Source organism: Pongo abelii, chromosome 14, assembly GCF_028885655.2.
Source record: "Pongo abelii isolate AG06213 chromosome 14, NHGRI_mPonAbe1-v2.0_pri, whole genome shotgun sequence".
Classification (NCBI taxonomy): Eukaryota; Metazoa; Chordata; class Mammalia; order Primates; family Hominidae; genus Pongo; species Pongo abelii.
The window spans coordinates 53,361,757-53,376,152 of NC_071999.2; the positions used below are offsets into that span (position 1 = coordinate 53,361,757).

At 38.2% G+C, this 14,396-nt stretch overlaps 2 protein-coding genes across 8 annotated transcripts in view; one reads left to right on the plus strand and one right to left on the minus strand.

Annotated features, from left to right (window-relative positions):
- RB1 (RB transcriptional corepressor 1) overlaps positions 1-14,396 on the plus strand; it is a 174,700-nt gene that overhangs the window by 93,500 nt on the left and 66,804 nt on the right. The window lies entirely within an intron of this gene.
- Positions 1-14,396, minus strand: part of LOC100937467 (uncharacterized) — a 54,197-nt gene that overhangs the window by 3,881 nt on the left and 35,920 nt on the right. For 5 of the 6 annotated variants that reach the window (XR_008512673.1, XR_008512672.1, XR_008512674.1 and 2 more), the window contains 2 exons: positions 1,564-1,722; positions 226-314 (listed from right to left, as the gene is read on the minus strand). The exons of the other annotated variant lie outside the window; for it this stretch is intronic. Coding sequence is in view for 2 of the 5 variants with exons in the window: in XM_054529046.2 (XP_054385021.1) it covers positions 312-314; positions 1,564-1,722 (162 nt within the window). In the remaining 3 variants the exon portion in view is untranslated. The remainder of the gene's footprint in view (positions 1-225; positions 315-1,563; positions 1,723-14,396) is intronic. 6 annotated transcript variants of the gene reach the window in all.

Here is a 14,396-nt window from a genome sequence, read left to right on the forward strand (position 1 = left end):
TGTGGCAATAATGAGGCTCACCATTTGTTTTCCTTCTCCCAGGGATTGCTGTTCTGTACTGCCTGTTGTTTATTGTGTAAAAAGAATTCTTTTATTTATGTTGTTCAATTTTGTGGTTGTTTAAACGAATCTGGTCCCTGTTTCTTCATCAGAGCTGGCAGGGTTACTAAACATAAGGCTTAGTGATTGATGAAGCATTTATAAATATGAAATATGTATACTTACAGAATATTTAGGGTATCATTTCCGCTTCCTTGTGTTAAATGCATCAGGTCTTCTGACTGATGCATTATGCTGTTTCAGAGGGGTGCTTACTATATGGAGAACATAGAAGTACTAGTTATTAACTATTTTCTTGTATTAAATTTTGGTAAGTCACATAAACATTGAGTCTCCTTTAAATGTGTCAAATGTAGCTGATTACTAATTGGATTCTGTCATACTCTTTTTCTGTGGTTACCAAATATTAGCAAATTTCCTCATTCAGTTACACAAGTACTTGGCCAACATACTTTTACATAAGAAAATACTTAGGATGGGCTGGCAAGATAGCCGAATAGGAACAGCTCTGGTCTGCAGCTGCCAGCGAGATCAACCCAGAAGGCGGGTGATTTCTCCATTTCCAACTGAGGTACCCGGCTCATCTCACTGGGACTGATTAGACAGTGGATGCAGCCCACGGAGGGCAAGCTGAAGCAGGATGGGGCATCACCTCACCCGGCAAGCACAAGGGGTTGGGGAACTCCCTCCCCTAGCCAAGGGAAGCCGTGACAGACTGTGTCGTGAGGAACGTTGCATTCCGGCCCAGATACTATGCTTTTCCCACAGTCTTCGCAACCCACAGACCAGGAGATTCCCTCGGGTGCCTACACCACCAGGGCCCTGGGTTTCAAGCACAAAACTGGGAGGCTGTTTGGGCAGATACCGAGCTAGCTGTAGGAGTTTTCTTTCATACTCCAGTGGTGCCTGGAATGACAGTGAGAGAACCATTCACTCCCCTGGAAAGGGGGCTGAAGCCAGGGAGCCAAGTGGTCTACCTCAGCGGATCCCACCCCCATGGAGCCAAGCAAGCTAAGATCCACTGGCTTGAAATTCTCGCTGCCATCACAGCAGTCTGAGGTCGACCTGGGATGCTAGAGCTAGGTAGGGGGAGGGGCATCCCCCATTACTGAGGCTTGAGTTTTCCCCTCACAGTGTAAACAAAGCCACCAGGAAATTCGAACTGGGCAGAGCCTCCCGCAGCTCCCTAAAGCCGCTGTAGCCAGACTGCCTTTCTAGATTCCTCCTCTCTGGGCAGGGCATCTCTGAAAGAAAGGCAGCAGCCCCAGTCAGGGGCCTATAGATAAAACTCCCATCTCCCTGGGACAGCACGTGGGGGAAGGGGCAGCTGTGGGCACATCTTCAGCAGACTTAAACGTTCCTGCCTGCTGGCTCTGAAGAGAGCAGCAGATCTCCCAGCACAGTGCTCAAGCTCTGCTAAGGGACAGTCTGTCTCCTCAAGTAGGTCCCTGACCCCCGCGCCTCCTGACTGGGAAACACCTCCCGGCAGGAATCAACAGATACCTCATACAGGAGAGTTCCAGCTGCCATCTGATGTGTGCCCCTCTGGGACGAAGCTTCCAGAGGAAGGAACAGGCAGCAATCTTTGCTCTTCTGCAACCTCTGCTGGTGATATCCAGGCAAACAGGGTCTGGAGTGGACCTCCAGCAAATTCCAGCAGACCTGCAGCAGAGGGGCCTGAGTGTTAGAAGGAGAACTAACAAACAGAAATGAATAGCATCAACATCAACAAAAAGGACATCCACACAGAAACTCCATTTGAAGGTCACCAACATCAAAGACCAAAGGTAGATAAATCCATGAAGATGAGGAAAAACCAGCACAAAAAGGCTGAAAATTCCAAAAACCAGAGCGCCTTTTCCAAAGAATGACAACTCCTCCCCAGCAAGGGGAGTTTGATGAATTGACAGAAGTAGGCTTCAGAAGGTGGGTAATAACAAACTCCTCCTAGCTAAAGGAGCATGTTCTAACCCAATGCAAGGAAGCTAAGAACTTTGAAAAAAGGTTACAGGAATTGCTAACTAGAATAACCAGTTTAGAGAAGAACATAAATGACCTGATGGAACTGAAAAAACACAGCATGAGGACTTTGTGAAGCATACACAAGTACCAATAGCTGAATCGATCAAGCAGAAAAAAAGGATATCAGAGATAGAAGATCAACTTAATGAAATAAAGCGTGATGACAAGATTAGAGAAAAAAGAATGAAAAGGAACGAAGAAAGCCTCCAAGAAATAGGGGACTATGTGAAAAGACCAAACCTAAGTTTGATTGGTGTACCTGAAAGTGACAGGGAGAGTGGAACCAAGTTAGAAAACACTCTACAGGATATTATCCAGGAGAACATCCCCAACCCAACAAAACAGGCCAACATTCAAATTCAGGAAACACAGAGAACACCACAAAGATACTCCTCAAGAAGAGCAACCCCAGGACATATAATCGTTCAATTCACCAAGGTTGAAATGAAGGAAAAGCTTTTTGATGTGCTGCTGGATTCGGTTTGCCAGTATTTTATTGAGGATTTTTGCATCAATGTTCATCAAGGACATTGGTCTAAAATTCTCTTTTTTGGTTGTGTCTCTGCCTGGCTTTGGTATCAGGATGATGCTGGCCTCATAAAATGAGTTAGGGAGGATTCCCTCTTTTTCTGTTGATTGGAATAGTTTCAGAAGGAATGGTACCAGTTCCTCCTTGTACCTCTGGTAGAATTTGGCTGTGAATCCATCTGGTCCTGGACTCTTTTTGGTTGGTAAGCTATTGATTATTGCCACAATTTCAGAGCCTGTTATTGGTGTATTCAGAGATTCAGCTTCTTCCTGGTTTAGTCTTGGGAGGGTGTATGTGTTGAGGATTTTATCCATTTCTTCTAGATTTTCTAGTTTATTTGTGTAGAGGTGTTTGTAGTGTTCTCTGATGGTAGTTTGTGTTTCTGTGGGATCAGTGGTGATATCCCCTTTTTCATTTTTTATTGCGAATCCACCATGATCAAGTGGGCTTCATCCCTGGGATGCAAGGCTGGTTCAATATATGCAAATCAACAAATATAATCCAGCATATAAACAGAACCAAAGACAAAAACCACATGATTATCTCAATAGATGCAGAAAAGGCCTTTGACAAAATTCAACAACCCTTCATGCTAAAAACTCTCAATAAATTAGGTATTGATGGAATGTATCTCAAAATAATAAGAGCTATCATGACAAACCCACAGCCAATATCATACTGAATGGGCAAAAACTGGAAGCATTCCCTTTGAAAACTGGCACAAGACAGGGATGCCGTCTCTCACCACTCTAATTCAACATAGTGTTGGAAGTTCTGGCCAGGGCAGTTAGGCAGGAGAAGGAAATCAAGGGTATTCAATTAGGAAAAGAGGAAGTCAAATTGTCCCTGTTTGCAGATGACATGAAAAAACCCATTGTCTCAGCCCAAAATCTCCTTAAGCTGATAAACAACTTCAGCAAAGTCTCAGGATACAAAATCAATGTACAAAAATGACAAGCATTCTTATACACCAATAACAGACAAACAGAGAGCCAAATCATGAGTGAACTCCCATTCACAATTGCTTCAAAGAGAATAAAATACCTAGGAATCCAACTTACAAGGGACGTGAAGGGCCTCTTCAAGGAGAACTACAAACCACTGCTCAAGGAAATAAAAGAGGATACAAAGAAATGGAAGAACATTCCATGCTCATGGGTAGGAAGAATCAGTATCGTGAAAATGGCCATACTGCCCAAGGTAATTTATAGATTCAATGCCATCCCCATCAAGCTACCAATGACTTTCTTCACAGAATTGGAAAAAACTACTTTAAAGTTCTTATGGAACCAAAAAAGAGCCCACATCGCCAAGTCAATCCTAAGCCAAAGGCACAAAGCTGGAGGCATCACGCTACCTGACTTCAAACTATACTACAAGGCTACAGTAACCAAAACAGCATGGTACTGGTACCAAAACAGAGATATAGATCAATGGAACAGAACAGAGCCCTCAGAAATAACGCCACATATCTACAACTATCTGATCTTTGACAAACCTGAGAAAAACAAGCAATGGGGAAAGGATTCCCTATTTAATAAATGGTGCTGGGAAAATTGGCTAGCCGTAGAAAGCTGAAACTGGATCCCTTCCTTACACCTTATACAAAAATTAATTCAAGATGGATTAGACTTAAATGTTAGACCTAAAACCATAAAAACCCTAGAAGAAAACCTAGGCATTGCCATTCAGGACATAGGCATGGGCAAGGACTTCATGTCTAAAACACCAAAAGCAATGGCCACAAAAGCCAAAATTGACAAATGGGATCTAATTAAAGAGCTTCTGCACAGCAAAAGAAACTACCATCAGAGTGAACAGGCAACCTACAGAATGGGAGAAAAGTTTTGCAATCTACTCATCTGACAAAGGGCTAATATCCAGAATGTACAAAGAACTCAAACAAATTTACAAGAAAAAAACAAACAACCCCATCAAAAAGTGGGCAAAGGACATGAACAGACACTTCTCAAAAGACGACATTTATGCAGCCAAAAAACACATGAAAAAATGCTCACCATCACTGGCCATCAGAGAAATGCAAATCAAAACCACAATGAGATACCATCTCACACCAGTTAGAATGGCAATCATTAAAAAGTCAGGAAACAACAGATGCTGGAGAGGATGTGGAGAAATAGGAACACTTTTACACTGTTGGTGGGACTGTGAACTAGTTCAACCCTTGTGGAAGTCAGTGTGGCGATTCCTCAGGGATCTAGAACTAGAAATACCATTTGACCCAGCCATCCCATTACTGGGTATATACCCAAAGGACTATAAATCATGCTGCTGTAAAGACACATGCACACGTATGTTTACTGCGGCTCTATTCACAATAGCAAAGACTTGGAAGCAACCCAAATGTCCAACAATGATAGACTGGATTAAGAAAATGTGGCACATATACACCATGGAATACTATGCAGCCATAAAAAATGATGAGTTCACGTCCTTTGTAGGGACATGGATGAAATTGGAAATCATCATTCTCAGTAAACTATCGCAAGAACAAAAAACCAAATACCGCATATTCTCACTCATAGGTGGGAATTGAACAATGAGAACACATGGACACAGGAAGGGGAACATCACACTCTGGGGACTGTTGTGGGGTGGGGGGAGTGGGGAGGGATAGCATTAGGAGATATACCTAATGCTAAATGACGAGTTAATGGGTGCAGCACACCAGCATGGCACATGTATGCATATGTAACTAACCTGCACATTGTGCACAGGTACCCTAAAACTTAAAGTATAATAATAATGAAATAAAAAAATAAAAGAAATGAAGGAAAAAATATTAAGAGCGGCCACTGCTCAAAGAAATAAGAGAGGACACAAACAAATGGCAAAACATTCCATGCTCATGGATAGTAAGAATTATAGCGTGAAAATGGCCATACTGCCCACAGTAATTTATAGATTCAATGCTATCCCCATCAAGCTACCTTTGGCTTTCTTCACGGAATTAGAAAAAACTGCTTTAAATTTTATATGGAACCTAAAAAGAGCCCATATAGCCAAGACAATCCTAAGCAAAAAGAACAAAGCTGGAGGCATCACGCTACCTGACTTCAAACTATACTACAAGGCCACAATAATCAAAACAGCATGGTACTGGTACCAAAACAGATAAATAAACCAACGGAACAGAACAGAGACCTCAGAAATAATGCCACACATCTACAACGATCTGATCTTTGACAAACTTGACAAAAACAAGCAATGGGGAAAGGATTCCCTATTTAATAAATGATATTGGGAAAACTGGCTAGCCATATGCAGAAAACTGAAATTGGACCCCTTCCTTAGATCTTATACAAAAATTAACTCAAAATGGATTAAAGACTTAAACATAAGACCTAAAATGAGAAAAACCCCAGAAGAAAATCTAGGCAATACCATTCAGGACATAGGCATGGGTGAAGACTTCATGACTAAAACACCAAAAGCAATGGCAACAGAAGCCAAAATTGACAAATGGGATCTAATTAAAGTAAAGAGCTTCTGCACAGCAAAAGAAACTATCATCAGAGTGAACAGGCAACCTACAGAATGGGAGAAAATTTTTGCAATCTATCCATCTGACAAAGGGCTAAAGTCCAGAATCTACAAGGAACTTAAACAAATTTACAGGAAAACAAACAACCCTATCAAAAAGTGGGTGAAGGATATCAACAGACACTTCTCAAAAGAAGATATTTATGTGGCCAACAAACATATGAAAAAAAGCTCATCATCACTGGTCATTAGAGAAATGCAAATCAAAACCACAGTGAGATACCATCTCATGCCAGTTAGAATGGTGATCATTAAAAAGTCAGGAAACAACAGATGCTGGAGAGGCTGTGGAGTAATAGGAACGGTTTTACACTGTTGGTGGCAGTGTAAATTAGTTCAACCATTGTGGAAGACAGTGTGGCGATTCCTCAAGGATCTAGAGCCAGAAATAACATTTGACCGAGTAATCCCATTACTGAGTATATACCCAAAGGATTATAAATCATTTTACTAAAAAGAACATGCACACATATGTTTATTGCAGCACTATTCACAATAGCAAAGACTTGAAACCAACCCAAATGCCCATCAGTGGTAGACTGGATAAAGATAATGTGGCACATATACACCATGGAACACTATGCAGCCATAAAAAAGGATGAGTTCGTGTCCTTTGCAGGGACATGGATGAAGCTGGAAACCATCATTCTCAGCAAACTAACACAGCAAGAGAAAACCAAACAACACATGTTTTCACTTATAAGTTAAAACTGAACAGTGAGAACACATGGACACATGGAGGGGAACATCACACACCGGGGCCTGTCAGGGGGTGCGGGTCTAAGGGAGGGATAGCATTAGGAGAAATACCTAGATGATGGGTTGATGGGTGCAGCAAACCACCATGGCACGTGTATACCTATGTAACAAACCTGCACGTTCTGCACATGTATCCTAGAACTTAAAGTATAATAAAAAAAAGAAAATATTTAAAATATATCTTTCAAATTATTTTTTCAAATTTAAATCGAGGGTCATTTTATGTATGAGTACAATTTGTAATGAATAGCCCATAGTTTTAGAGTCCTAATTTATTGACAAACTTATAAACAAAATTTTAAGCTTTTTTGGTATTCTTTTGAAATGTCAAAATTGATGGAAGCAAACACAAAAGAGAGAACAGTCTGTGGCTCTCAAAAAACCAAAAAGGATATCTTTTGTATGTTTGTATGGTGGGTCATTAACCTTTGGTGCACTTTGCAGAATTATTTTAAGTATTTACCGTTAGACATTATTTGTTTTAAGTTATATTTTGCTGAGAGCTACAACTCAGGAAGGCAAGTGAATTGTAAGATAACGATTAAGCCACATTTAACACTTTTTAAAAGCATGGGCCAGGACAATGAAGCAGTATGATGCCATATATACTTTTACACAACAGCCATGCTAATATAATGATAAAGTAATTATGCTGTATTTTTAGGTAATTCATAAGCTTCTCATGAATTACCTAAAATAACCATGTATTTACTTTTCTTTGCCAGAAAGAGGAAACATTTTATTTTAATTTTAAACAATTCAATTCTGAAAACATAGCTAAAGCTTTAACCTTTCTCACTCTGACCCAATGTATTCCTAATATAGCTTTGCCCTTGACTTCCACAGCTAAATACTAGTTTCTCAAGTGATTTAGGTGACTTGACTTCATTATTCAAAACTGAAATTATTTAGCTTGTTCTAAATGCAACTTTGCTTCCTTCCCACTATGTCTATTTTTCCATTACTTTTCAAATCATCTGGGCTTAAATACTGAGCATTTTCTCCTTTTCTTTCTCAATAGTTTGATAGAGTCCTGTAATTTTTTTTAAAGCTGTCTCTTATATTTATTATATTATTATTTTAATATACTTCATTACACTTCCCTAGAACAGATCATCAGCTCTCTTTAAGTAATTTGTCTGAGGTCACCCAGTTGGCATTTGAACTCATATTGGTTTGATTCCAAATTCCATACTGGTTTCTAATAAAAGTCTCTGTCACTGTACTATATTATTTCTGTGGAATCATTCATGCTGTTTTTATTACCTCTATAATATATAGTTAGGCATATGGGACAGTATAAAGGGAGCAATATAAATAGTAAGTTAATTTTATTCTAAGTGAAAGCATAATATGTATGTGTATTTTTTATCCTGAGTAACAAGGGAAGTGTTTTGCCTAGGAGCTAATAAGTAACAAGAAATGGAAAAGTAACGTTTGTTGACTAGCTCCTTTGTGCAGTGCGCTGTGAGTATTGGTCTGACTTATTCCTCAGGAAGAAGGATTAAAAGAAGACTTTACAAAAATGAGCAAACTATATTATAAAAGTAAATGCTAGTATGCATATATGTTTCATTCATGCAACTCCTAGAAATGAGACTTTACTATAAGTGTTTTCAGAATCCACAATAATTTAGGTTGAAATTAGGTATTTGGATCAACTTTCAAGGGAAGGGGTGAGAATGAGGTGAAACAGACATCTAGATTGTTTTTGTAGACTGAAACATTAGACCTGAGGTTTTTCTTGTTGTTTTACTCTTCCTCTGTTTTTAGTAAAAGATTCCAGGTATGCCTAAAGTCATCTTCTATACGAATGCAAAAATGTAACGACAAAGAAGGGAAAATAAAAGAAGGCAATATCTTAGGAATAAATGTTTTGTAGTGACATTATTTTTCTGCTAGTGAACTAATAATCTACAAAAATTTTAAGATAGATGAGCAGAAAGAATACGAACAAAAAAAGGATAGTAATTTAACTCATGAATAATCATCCACTGAAATGTAGCAAGGATATGCTACATATGAAATGTAATTAGATGATTGCTTAAAGATCTAGGAATATAAGCTCAATGTAATAAAATAACTCTATTTCTTCTTCATCATTGTTAAGGATTAATAAGGCATTAAATAGGTTTTCATGTGGGTCCTCATATGTTAAAAAGGACAACAATAAGAAAATCCAAAGAAACTGAGATAACTGTTATAAATCAATGCAGGTATTCTGTGTTAAATGCTTATGTAAGCCTGAGTTCTTCATCCAGATCTGTTTATGATTTTAAACATAAAATCATTTTCATTTCTAAACCTTTGCTCAAGTAACTTGTAGTAGCTGAGTCCTATGTCTGATCCCTAAGTCTATTATTTTCTCTATGTATCTATCCCCTTCTTTAATTTTAAAACACTCTGACACATGAAAAAATGCCAGAGTTTACTGTAGAGAAATATTCATAACTTGTCTATTCATGTCACTCCTCCCCACCACACCATCCATATTATACACATTACCCGCTCTCTTTGTTCATTAATTGGCAAAAGGGACTAAGAAATTCAAGGATGTACAAAAATAAAAAACAAACAAAAATCTAACAACTCAGGAATGTCCTGTAGGTAGCTCATAGAAACTTAGTTTAGGAAGTAGTGCCTAAACTTGCTTACTTCTTTGGAAGTTTGTCTGGTAATTATACAGACCAGCATCAAAATAACTCTCATTTATGTGTGTGACATTTCAGTGTAGAAGTAATAATAGGTATTGTTTTTGCATCTGTCCTATTATAGGTACCGTTAAAAGTGCTTCAGTGTATTAACTCATAACTTCTCACAACTCTATGAAATAGATTCTCTCATCACTGTTTCACGATGGAGAAACTTTCCCTTGTCCACAAAACTGGTTGGTGACAGAGCCAGAATTTTAACTCAGGCTATCTGGTTCCAGAGACTATATTTTAGCCTCTATGTTGCCTTTTAGTGTATATTAGTTTACTGTTTGGTATGTGCATTGTCATGATTAGTTTATTTGCTCATGTTTTATCTGTGTTTGTGAGTGTTACTATGCTATGGCAAAAAGGGCCTGGACTTTGAATTAGCGGATCTTACTTAATATTCACAGAAGCCTGGAAGTATAAACATTGCTATCCCTATTTTATAGATAAAGAGACCTGAGGTCCAGAGATGTCATGTAACTTGCTTTGGTGTGGTTCTGAGCAAATTATGTCTCTGTATCTCAGGTTTCCTTGTATGTAAAATAGGGATAACTTTCAGAGTTGTTGTGAGGAATAAATGAGCATTTATGAGAATAGTAATTAGAAACATAACAGTTAATTGTTAGTACCCTTCATTCCTTTTCCGCTACTATACAGTGATTTCATAAGAACAGAGAACTGAGGATACAGTTACACAGTATTAACCTGTTTATCTTGGCTTACTATAAGTACAGAGAATTTTTCTCTTCTCTTGAGGCACCCCTCCTCCCCCATCACCTTCTCAAAAAGTTCAGGGGGAAAAGGCATCATGGGACTCCAGCATTGTTAAGCATGGGCAGTGTTCACTGTTATATTACAGCTGGAATTTGTTATATTGCTTTAGTTATGAATCATGTCAGTAATTACCCTGAGGGTGGTGTTAGTTCACTATTCAAGTACAAACAAGAAGGGAAGTAGCAATGGTAGAAGAATAGCTAGGACATATTCTCTGTACCTAACCTGTGGGATGGAAGCACATATACTCTTATTCAGAGAATTTTATAAAGAGTCATGATGTTAGATAATTACTTGAATTTAGTGTTAGAATTTTCAGTTTGTTAACTTACAGTCAAATCTTAACTGGAATTGTGAGGAAGGGCTCTAGAATTCTGGATATGCAAGAAACAAAGAAGAGAAATAGGAGAAATCGATCCTAATTAGTGTGGCTTCTGAATTTCTGCAGCAAAATAAAAGGCTGTTATTAATTATTGAGTTTACTAAAATTTTAGAACTACTCTAAGGCAATTGTGCTTCAATCATCTAAGCTTACTTACCTTTAATTATAAAATAGAACAACTTTTTGGCATTTCATTTTTCCAAATATTTATAGCATGTTTTAAAAACTCTGAACTGTCACGACCCAGTCTGTTTCAACATACACATTTGTGATCCTTGGTGTTGTTACTAATTTACTTAATTGGTTCTTCATATTTTCAGCTTTTCTCAGAAATGGCCAAATATCAAAGGTATTTTTGGTGTCTTCCTGTAAGTGCTAGATTTAGAACATGATAAGGAAATGTAGAATAGGAAACAGCTGGATTTGTTTCTTAGCCTTTTCAAAAAAGTCTTTTCTTACTTTGCTAAGTTTCAGTGTTTCTTATCTCCACTAAATATAACAACAAATTTATTTTTAAGATTTTGATTATATTCCTTAAGAATTCTTCAAAGACTAACATAAATCTGTCTTGCTATCTTTTAAGTCTGGTCATTTTATCATTATGCCCTTTTCTTATTTTAAGATAATTTAATTGTCTAAAAGTTTTTAAATTTACATATTAAGTAATGATAGTTTTTATATTAGGTTTTATCATTTAGTTTTTTTCTTTTAAACATTAAGATGAAAAAGGTGGAGAAGTGAAATTACTTGTCTTTTACATGAGTCATAAACAAAAATGAACATAGGATACACTAATCCAATACTGAACTTACTATCAGTTCTCGAAAATATAATTTTTTTGCATTATCTTTTTCATAGGAATATCGGGCACCTTTAATAGTATACACTTTTAGATTGGCATCTGATTTAGTTGAACCCACATATTTTAACGGGGTCTTCTGAAAATAAACTTTTGCACATTTCAGTTCCAATGAAGAACAAATGGCCTGGGGAAGGGATGGAGAGTGGTAAAGAAATCCCTTGTAGAAAACCTTTTTTTTTTTTTTTTTTTTAACAGACGAGTCTCACTCTGTTTTCCCAGGCTGGAGTGTAATGACACAATCATAGCTCATTGAAGCCTTGAACTCTTGGGCTCAAGTGATCCTCCCACCTCAGCCTCCCTAGTAGATGTGACTACAGGTGTGAGCCAGACTACAGGTGTGAGCCAACACACCCAGCTAATTTTTTTATTCTTTGTAGAGATGGGGTCTTGCTCTTGCCCAGGCTGGTCTCAAACTCCTAGACTCAAGTGATCCTATTGCTTTGGCTTCCCAAAGTGCTGGGATTAGTCATGAGCTGCCACTCTTGGCCTACAGAAACTATTTATATGTGTCCTTTGCTTTGTTTTTCTTTAAATGCTGGTCCATTTTTTCCCCTTGTTTTAGGTAGCTAAGATTATATTGAATCATGTGTGTTTCAGTCTTTGTCATCTCAGGAAGTCTTATGAGACCACAACATATAGTAATTTTTGTCCAATAATTTTGGCCATTAGCAAAAATTACCTATATGACATATAAATCAAATGGTATAATTTTTTAGTGCTAAGTCTTAAGTAGTATTCATTTTTATTTAAATAAACTGCTTCTGTTCATAAAGTACTATATATAAAACCTTTTTACCTTTTTTATATATAAAACCTATGATTCATTGGTTTTATGTCCTATTAAAATATGAGCTAACAATAATTGGTAAAATTAGTTGGAAAATTCCCAGTTTTAAAAGAAAATTAAATTGAAGGTTCTGTTATTAGTAATTTAAAGATCTGTGTTTTGATGTAAAAACACTTTATTTTTTAGCAGCAGTAAAAGGGCTTAAGTAGTATGACTTTTTGTGTAACTTGGACTGTGCAATTGCTTTTAAAAATGAAACTATTTCTCATTTATAATGAGATAATGGAACTCAGCGTATTGGAATAGCAGACTGACCACACACTTCTACCTCCTTTCTCCCCGCAAACCCTACAGAAGTGACAAAAAAGACACATACCACAGGGGAGTGAAACCCAGCAGTACTCAGACTGTGAAGCAGAAAAACTGTGGAGGGAAGTGGAGGAGTTGATTCTTTTTTTTTTAGTACAAAAATAAATGAAGAGTGTATTGTGGATACAATAAAGTAGAGAAAACCACAGCACACAACACCCCCAGGAAAGGGGACTGGTGGAAGTGGGAGTCTTAGAGAGCCCCCAAGCTCAAAGTAGCAGATACAGAGAGTGGGGCAATATCAGGAAGGTTTTCTAAAGTGCTGTTTGGCAATGGTCCTCAAACTTGAGCATGCATCAAAATTACCTGGAGGGCTTGTTAAAACACATATTACAGATTGCTGAGCCCAGTCACAAAGTTTCCAGTGTAGGGTCCAAGAATTTGTATTTCTGGTATGTTTCCAGGTGATACTGATGCTGCTGGTCTGGGTACTACACTTTGTGAGCAACATTTTAAGAACATGAAACACCTGGACCAGTCCCCCATCTAAGGCCATGCCAGCCTATGAGAATAAAGAAAATGCACCTCTGTAGTCCCAGCTACTTGGGAGGCTGAGGTGGGAGGACTACTTGAGCCTGGAAAGTTGAGGCTGCAGTGAGCCGTGACTGCGCTACTGCATTCCAGTCTGGGTGACAGAATGAGACACTGTCTCAAAGAAAAAAGAAAAAAAAGCACCTTCCTTTTTACTCATGAATTTTAAAAAGATGCCGTCTGGACACAGCAACCCTAAGCTTGGTATGCAGAGTTTAGACTGAAGCCCCATGTTGTTGTTCAGTGCATAAACTATACAGATACAAGCCTGCGCCCACCTTCAAATTTTGTGTACACTTACAGACACGGGGCTAGGGTTTCCTGATGGTGCCAAAGAGAGAAGCAGAACAGAAATTGAAGTAAACCCAGACTTCTGTAACAGACCTAAAGAAAAAGAAATAGGAAAGGCAGTTCTTCCTAGGAGGAAAATACAACAAACTATTGTACTGGTAGGTTATGTAGTTCCTTACTTTGGTATTTTCAGGTACCTCAGTTCAATATTTATTCATTACCATAAGAAAGACCAGACGAAATGGAGGAGAGAAAATAATAAAAAAGAACAGAAAAAAAAATTCCAAAACTAATGAAAACCAGGGGGCTTCAGATGGAAAGGGCCCATAGTGCCAAGCATGATGAATGAATGTGGATACTTTTTTTTTTTTAATGACAGTCTGGCTCTGTCACCCAGGCTGGAGTGTAATGGTGTGATCTCCGCTCACTGCAACCGCTGCCTCCTAGGTTCAAACGATTCTCCTGCCTTAGCCTCCTGAGTAGCTGGGATTACAGGCGCGCGACAACACGCCCAGATAATTTTTGTATTTTTAGTAGCGACGGGTTTTCACCATGTTGGTTAGCCTGATCTTAAACTCCTGACATCGTGATCCGCCTGCCTCAGCCTCCCAAAGTGCTGGAATTATAGGCGTGAGTCACCCCACCCAGCAAAAAATTCAGAATTCTAAAGATAATGAGAAAATTATAAAAGCTTCCAGTGAGAAAAAGTAAGTTATTTTAGGGGAATGAGATCCAGATCAGCACAGAAGTTCTCAGTAGGAATACTG